Genomic DNA, 8,447 nt, shown 5'->3' on the forward strand with positions numbered 1-8,447 from the left:
CTACAATAAATCAAAAAATCAGCCGGGCGTGGTGGCGCATGCCTATAATTCCGGCTACTCAGAAGGCTGAGGCGGAATGATCGCCGGAGCCCAGCAGGCCGAGGCTGCAGTGGCCGAGGCTGCAGTGGCTGGGAGCGGCCACTGCACTCCAGTCTGGGCGACAGAGTGAGACTCCAAAGTTCTACTTCTGTTTTCTACAACAGCACATAGTTCACAATTGATCACATATTGCCTTGAAATAAAACTCAGTGGGTCACTTCTAAAAAGTCAGGTATATGTGATATATTCCATCAACAACAAACTTCTGAAAAGGAATTATATGAAACATTATAGTTTCTGAATTAGAATTTTCTGATTATAAATATCAGATAAGCAATTAGAATATTTAAAAAATTATTATGAAACATTTAAAAGCACCACTTTCCTTTGCCCATAGGTTAAATAGCACCTCCCTAGCCTTTCTATGATTACAGTATTTATTGATCATTGCATGTTTACTTTCTTCATAGTCACAATACATAATTATTTATTTGCTTGTTTACTTTCTGCCTTTCTCTGGAGAGAGTGTTAACACTACAAGGGAAGGGACCTTTTTCTGTCCTATCCTCTGTATTTCTATGGCCTGGCACAACTTATTGCTTAATAAAAAATGTGCTGGATTGAATAAATGAAAATGCCCACAGTGTGCAAGTAGCTAGAAAGGTGTAAGACAGTTGGGTTTCTATTCTTAAAAATAACGGAGGTGATTAAATCCAGAACATGCAAATTCGCTAAATAAGATTAAACACCAGTCCGATAATAAATATAAAGACAGCACGGGAAAAAAGATTCCTTAAAAATAAACGATAGCATGAGTGATATATTTAAAGACTCCTTAGAATTGGATCATGTTCCTGAAGTAAAATGGGCAGGTCTCCACAAAGTGCCAGGGTTCCAGAAAGTCTCTTCGAGGTAGTAAATGTCAAATGTCCTTCTGAAGGAAAAATGACAAGCTAATGTCTAACTTTACAGGGAGTAGTCAAATCTTACCCACACCATAATTGATACAATCGGATACTAGAGGAAGTGATTAGTCTTAATTTGGGGTTGGGGGGAGAAGGGAGGAACTCCAGACGTTTAATAAAACTCACAGAAACATTCACACTTTGCTTCCTTTTCAACTTCTTTGGGTCAATCTGAGCTACCACAACATCTGGACATTGAGCTGCTTCGATCCTACAAATAAGTAATACATGCAAGAAGTTTAATCACTATTGTGCTATCTAGCGCCACAGTTCATGGTGAAACTAGAACAGAATAATTTCAGACTTCCCTTAAGGTACTACACACTGTATTTCTGAAATCATCTGGATTGAAAACAAAGACATCGAAGAGCACACAACTTGATACGTCCGATAAAGTTAAACAGAATCTCGCCCACATCATGCTGTAACCCAGGATCCTGAGTTGACCCAACTCGCCGGGGACGGGAGCCGGAATAGGCGCGGGGGTTTTACCGCACCCAGAGTGTGAGCGCGGTACCCGGCGCAGTACCCAGGGGCGGGGCGGACGCCCACCCGCACGGGGCCGCATCACTCACTGGACCCGCCTCAGGTATTCCTGAGGCGTCCTCGGGGGTACCGAAGGATCGAAGCCTTCCGTCAAGTCGCAAGGCTCCACTGGCAACAGCCGGGGCATCAACTCTTCCACGACGGACTCCGCGGGTACCCACGCCATGGCTTTCAAGCCGGCCCGTCCCACCAGACGCATGCGCGTTACTAACCCAGGTCACAGCGCAAGCGCACACTTTGCCATCTGCGGCGGGGAGAGGAGCCACCGGTAGTTTAACAAGCGTCAGTGCGCATGACCACAACTCCTCCTTGCCGCAGAATTAAGGCTCCCAGGGTGTAATACAAGCTCTGTAAGTTTAGTTCCTAGCAGAAGTGGCTCTGGGTCTTTGACCCTCTGTCGTCTCTTCTAAGGATAGCTCGCATAAAGACTGAGGGTTAGTAACTTATGCATCTTTGATAGGGAGGGATCCTTAAATTTTTTTTTAATTAGTGAACAGTATTACCGTCATCACTCATGGAGCTCGAAATTCTGAATGCCTTGGTTAACATTTATGTACACTTTCATTTAATTCTTAGAACAGCTCTGGGAAGTGGGTGGTAATATTCAGATTTTGTTAGCGGAGGAAGTCAACATAAAGAGGAGCTACTGGGGCCAGACAACTAAGTTCGTGAGCTCATCCTAGAAAAAGTGCTACAAGGCCAGGCGTGGTGGCTCACGCCTATAATCCCAGCACTTTGGGAGACCGAGGTGAGAGGACTGCATGTGTCCATAGGTTCGAGACCAGCCGGGGCAAACTGGTGAGACCGCATCTCTATGATAAATAAAAAAATTAGCTGGGCGTGGTGACACATGCCTGTAGTTCCAGCTACTTGGAAGCCTAAGGTGGAAGGATCACCTGAGTCCAGCAGGTCGAGGCTGCGGTGGCTGTGAGCAGCCTGGGCAACAGAGTGAGACTCCAACTCGAAAAAAAAAAAAAAGTAACTGCTAGGCCGAAAAAAAATTTATAAACAGAAAAAGTGCTACATATCTCATTGCTGAATATCACCAGCACCTAGTTCATCCATCAAGACAATTTTGGAACTCTTGTTCTGGAATGGCCATCAGAGCTGTTGTTGTATTACCCTTGATGTCTTGAATGTCATCAGATTGTCTTCCTTAGTATTTCCTTTATCTTCAGGTAAAGAAAAAAGGCATTGGGGGCCAGATCAGGTTAGTAGGAGGGTGTTCCAAAACAGTTATTTGCTGACTGGCTAAAAACTCCCTCACAGACAGTCTGTGTGAGCTGGTGCTTGTTGTGATGCAAGAGCTCCTTTGGGACCATTTCTGCACATACCTTTCTCATGCCAAAATTTTCAGTTGAGATTTTCCTGTTTCTCTATCAATGTTTACTTAGTCTGCTGTACTTCTTACAGTCAGCTGATGTTTTTGACACACAATTTGATTCATTTTTGTGATGTTTTTGTCAGTTCTGCTCGTTACTGGCCATCCTGACCACTCCATCAGTGATGCTTTCTCTTTCCTAAGAAAAACGCTTAATCCATTTGTACACTGCTGTTTTCTTAATGGCATTATCCCCATCAACTTGGACTAACGTGTCCCTGGTTTCTCTTCCACTCTTGTCAAGTTTAACAGGAAATTTAATGTTTGTTCATTGATGTCATTCAAGCTCAGACATTCTCTCGACAGCACACAAAAACATGCAACAGTAATGAATGTCACTCAGCAAGATACCACCACATGTTGACACAAACATAGCTATGAGACACTGATGTACCAAAGTTATGAAACCTTACTGACTTGTTTGTGCAGTGCTACCAAAGTATGCAAACTTAATTTCGAGTACTTATGAGGTCTGACCTTCTTCCAAAGGGGAAGAACCACTTCCAACCCAGATTTCTCTGATGCCAAATGAATGAAAATTAATTTTTCTGGGAATTGCTTGTGCTTGCCCACTGAAGATCACTGTATGTTTATTTGAAATGAATATTACTCCTAGGGTAGCCAGCACTTATTTTTTTAACTAAAAATCTCTTTGCTTAAATTCAGTTAGTATGAAGGATAAAGTTAATGCAACATCTAGAAACTAGCATTATTAATGTTAGGTCAGTCTTGTGAGGTAGGTACTATTATTAAGCAAGGCAGGAATGGATTAAGTAATTTGAGCTGGGTCACAAGGTGTGAGAAACAAGGAAGTATTATATCTGATTCTTTCTAAACAAATGCAATTGAGTGAATACAATTGATCTTTTTTTCTGATGTCTATGTTTATTTTTAAAGCTTTTTTTTTTTTTTAAGAGCCCCGCCTTTAGCTTGCAAGGAATTGATTTCAAACTAGGATGTAACTTCCTTAACTGAATATAAAGTGAGGATACTTTTTAGCTTAAGAGCTAAGGAATTAACGCTTACTAACTGTAATTGAACAGTTGGAAGACTTGGAAAGACAATAACTGGCTGCAGTCAAACTAGAAGGTTATTTGGTTAAAATTTTTTCATTGATTTTGGGATAAGCCAACTTAAAGAGAAGAAATATGGAGAAATACACCCATCCCCCAACATTTTGTAATAAGCAAGAACAAATTGGAAAAAGTAAGTAATTACTTTATTTCTGAATTTTTTCACAAATACTTTTTTTAACTGTAAATTATTAGTAATTCCCCCCCCCCGCCATTTTTCCAGAGAAAAGAACAGGTGATTACCTTGCCGACCAACTACCAAAGGAATAATGTGTACGATTGGACCCTTTGCATAAGGACGTGTCAGAACTACATAGGGATCAAGGAAGAAAGGAGAAAATAGCAGAATGAAGCAAAGATATTCTGGGGACATAATAAATTATTTTCCAAAAAAAGAGGTGAGTAACAATTTTGAAATGGTTCTGAAATTTTAATTACACAAAAGTGAGTATTCAGGAAAGAGAAAAGTCAGTTAAATAAAAGTTTATGAGGGTAGCTTTCTGCTACTTCAGATTTAATCTGACTTAAAAGAATTAGTTATGAGATTTGGAGCAGGTTTTTTTTTTTTTTTTTTTTTTGAGTTGGAGTCTTACTCTGTCACCCAGATTGGAGTGCAGCGGCCGCTCCCGGCCACCGCAGCCTCGCCTGCTGGGCTCCGACAATCCTTCTACCTCAGCCTTCCAGGTAGCTGGAACTACAGGCGCGCGCTACCACACCCAGCTAATTTTTAAATTTATTGTAGAGATGAAGTCTCACCAAGTTGCCTGGGCGGGTCTCGAACCCGCGGGCTCAGGCAATCCACTCACCTCAGCCTCCCAAGACGTGGGATTACAGGCTGAGCCACTGAGCCTGGCTTGGAGCAGCTTTTTAATATGATTATAAATCAGAAATTGCAATGAGTATGTTTGAATCTTTCAGTGAAATATGGGACAACTGAGAATAAGCTCTTTTTGGCTAATGACGTTATTATGAAAAAATGTTTAATTTTTGGAAAAGTGAACTGAAAATATAATAACCATTTTATTCAACCTCTTCCCAGGAATGTTATTCCTAATATACTGAGCTACTGCTGCTGACCTGTTTTTAGAGATTTACAGTCAGCTTTCCATTTATGATAGAAAAACTTTTGTTTCAATATTTCTCATATCAGTGGTTGGCTTTAGGAGTTATATAAGGATAGTGAGAACAAAACACTCTGTTGAGTGTATTGATGATGTGGCACTTTGATGATGTGGCTGTTTATAGATGATGGTGGCCTCTGTTAAGTCAACCTTACACAGCTAACTGCAAAGTTTGTTTCTGTGTTTTCTATCCCTTTAAGTGCTTACATATTCTCAAATGTTAGTGTGTATGTGAATTATCAGCAGGAATTTATTTAAAATATAGAGTCCGGGGTCCTATAATTCTGTTGATTGTGTGTGGGACTCAGAATTGGACATTTTAAAGAAGCATTCCAGATGAAAAACATAGCTTAGCCTATTCATTTTATCCTTTTTTGCTCCCTATTCTTTAAGATCTACTACAATATAATTTTTTGTTATCCCATGCTTTCTCAGTTCCCTCTTCCTTAGTCACAATCAAAAGTTTCACTTGCATTAAACCTAAATTCAGTTATCCAATTAATATTTATCAGTTTCCTATGTTCCAGGCTCTGTGGTAGTCACTAGGAGTTACGGTGGTGATTTCTTCTTTCATGGTGAATACAGTCTAGTGGACAAAGAGACATTGTAAATTTTAACTGTGATGATTCCCATTACAGAAATGTTGAAGGGGGAGAAAGAGCCTTGTAGTATGGAAATATATGAAGGCCAACCAGAGCTGGGCTCGGTGGCTCAGCCTGCAATCCCGCGCCTTTGGGAGGCTGAGGTGAGTGGATTGCCTGAGCCCGCGGGTTCGAGAACCGCCTGGGCAGCAAGACCTCATCTCTACAAAAAATCAAAAAATCAGCCGGGCGTGGTAGCGCATGCCTGTAATTTCAGCTACTTGGAAGACTGAGGAGGAAGGATCGCCGGAGCCCAGCAGGTCGAGGCTGCGGTGGCCGGGAGCAGCCACTGCACTCCAGTCTGAGTGATAGAGTGAGACTCCAACTCAAAATAAAATAAAATAAAATAAAATAAAAAGGCCAACCAAATGAAAACAAATAAAGGCTTGCTATAGGAAGGGAGTCAGCCACCACCACTTATATTTTGGCAGAGGTAAAAGACAAGCAGAGGAATGGGAAAGATTTGTAGTGGAAAAAAAAGAAGGTTTCAGATATGCCCTGATTGGAGGCTGTTGGCTTGGAGATACTGTAGGGGGTCTAACTAAAAGGGGGCATCCAATACATTTGGGGTGCATTTTGGCTTTCCTTGGTTGGTCCTAAATTGGAAATGGAGATGCAAATTAGGAAAACTGTCAGTTACTAATCAAGTCCTGGACATTTTTTGCTAAATATTACAGGAGTTATTGTATAGCTTCCTGGATTAGTTGCTAGAGATAGCAGACTGCCTTCCTATAGGTCTGACTTATAGCAGACTGACTTCCCAGCTTGATTACTGTAGATAATGGGTTGGTTTCCTGGGCTGATAGCTACAGATTGTGTGACAGAATATCTATCTATCTATCTATCTATCTATCTATCTATCTATCTATCTATCTACATCATCATCATCATCTGTGATCTAGCCATTGTCTGTTTGTATATTTAGTCTTAGCATGTTGAGGAAAAATTTGTTTAAAGTCTTGTTGCTAGAGGAAGTAGGTCATGTTGGAAAATTGAAAGGTCAGTATGGTTACATGCAGAGACTAGGGAATGAATGGTCTGGACAGGGTTGTGAGGAATGTAGCTGCATATACTTGTATGGTTGATACTTACAGAGCATCTTTTTATTTTTTATTTTTATTTTTATTTTTTTTTTTGAGTTGGAGTCTCACTATGTCACCCAGACTGGAGTGCAGTGGCCACTCCTGGCCACCGCAGCCTCGACCTGCTGGGCTCCGGTGGCCACTACTGGCCACTGCAGCCTCGACCTGCTGGGGTCTGGGCATCCTTCCACCTCAGCCTTCCAGGTGGCTGGAACTCCAGGCTTGCGCTACCACGCCCGGCTGATTTTTGATTTATTGTAGAGGTGAGGTCTCAGCCAAGTTGCCCAGGTGGGTCTTGAACCCGCGGGCTCAGGCAATCCACTCACCTCAGCCTCCCAAAGGCACGGGATTACAGGCTGAGCCACCGAGCCTGGCTAGAGCATCTTTTAACTGTGTATGTAGGGGCTGTTAATGCCTTCCAACCAAAGACCAGTGAAAAACTCCTGCAGTTTCATGATGGAAACTAGGGGCTGTCTCAGGCAGAGGTTATTAGAACTCATTTATTACGGGATTTGGGCTTTGTTAGTTGATTTGGGGAAATTGGAACTTTGTTGTCAGGAAATGGGGTAAATCTGAGGAGTTCAGCTTCTGGTTAAAATTTTCAGAAGGCAATTACAAAGGCTTTACATAGCAGACCTCAGAGGGTAAAGCTGCCACACACCAGACTTAGCACACAGCCAGTGCCTTGCAGTCTCTAAAGAGATTGCAGTCAGGGACTTGGGCCTCCCTGGCTGCCCATGCTCTTATGCGTAGACGCATTTCTAGCCCAGTGCCTCTATTTAGAGGTCTCCTTATTAGACTGCTCCACTCCAACTTCACACCTCAATGTTCTATAGAAGTAAATGGAAGGGGTGAGTATGTATGAGTCAGTGCTTTCTCCAGGTTTAGGCTTCTTGCATATACAGTCATAGTAAGCCTTCTTGGTTATTCATTCCCATTTTGGCATGTTGTTGCTTTAATGGACTGTTCCTATACCTGACAGCTCAGCTCTCATTTCAGCTCATCTGAGCACTTGACAAATTCTAGGATTAGGTGTCTTAATAATTCTTCTTCTTTTTTGTTTTTGATATGGAACACTTCACAAATTTGCATGTTATCCTTGCACAGGGGCCATGCTAATCTTCTCTGTATTGTTCCAGTGTCAGTATATGTGCCACTGAAGTGGGCACGTCTTAATAATTCTTCACCTAGAAGGTAAAAGAAGGGAGAAGGGAGGCTAATGCTATAATAGGTAAAGAAGCAGCAGTCACTCATATTAGCCAGGACAAAGAGGTATTTGGTCATTTTGTGACTTGGACAATCTTGTTTTTGTTTGACTTAGATCACAGAGTGGTCTTGTTTTTGGCTTGATCTTTGAAGTTCACTGATTGGCATCCTCTTATGCGAATGTGCTGTGAAATGACTTTTGCTAAACAGGAGAACAATCTGGTTTGGCTGTGAGTGCCAGGGCAGCACCTAACAACAGGTAGAACCAGGTAATAGAGTCAGACCAATTTCCGGCCTTCAGGGGCTGCTTTTCTCTTTCTTAGGGCTAAATCTTTTATATAGATTATCACATTCAATCGTCACAATCCACAATTATCCTAAGTGGTAGGTACT

At 41.8% G+C, this 8,447-nt stretch overlaps 1 protein-coding gene across 3 annotated transcripts in view; it reads right to left on the minus strand.

Moving 5' to 3' along the window:
* Positions 1 to 1,784, minus strand: part of GEMIN2 (gem nuclear organelle associated protein 2) — a 24,646-nt gene extending 22,862 nt beyond the window's left edge. For all 3 annotated transcript variants that reach the window (XM_021715241.1, XM_021715242.1, XM_008063516.2), the window contains exons 1-2: positions 1,580 to 1,784; positions 1,131 to 1,215 (exon numbers count right to left, since the gene is read on the minus strand). In XM_021715241.1, coding sequence (XP_021570916.1) covers positions 1,131 to 1,215; positions 1,580 to 1,749 — 255 coding nt within the window. In that variant the 5' untranslated portion in view covers positions 1,750 to 1,784. The remainder of the gene's footprint in view (positions 1 to 1,130; positions 1,216 to 1,579) is intronic.
* Positions 1,785 to 8,447: the final 6,663 nt, after the last annotated feature.

This window comes from Carlito syrichta, unplaced genomic scaffold, assembly GCF_000164805.1.
Source record: "Carlito syrichta isolate Samal-C Ts95f unplaced genomic scaffold, Tarsius_syrichta-2.0.1 Scaffold306891, whole genome shotgun sequence".
In the NCBI taxonomy this organism is placed as follows: Eukaryota; Metazoa; Chordata; class Mammalia; order Primates; family Tarsiidae; genus Carlito; species Carlito syrichta.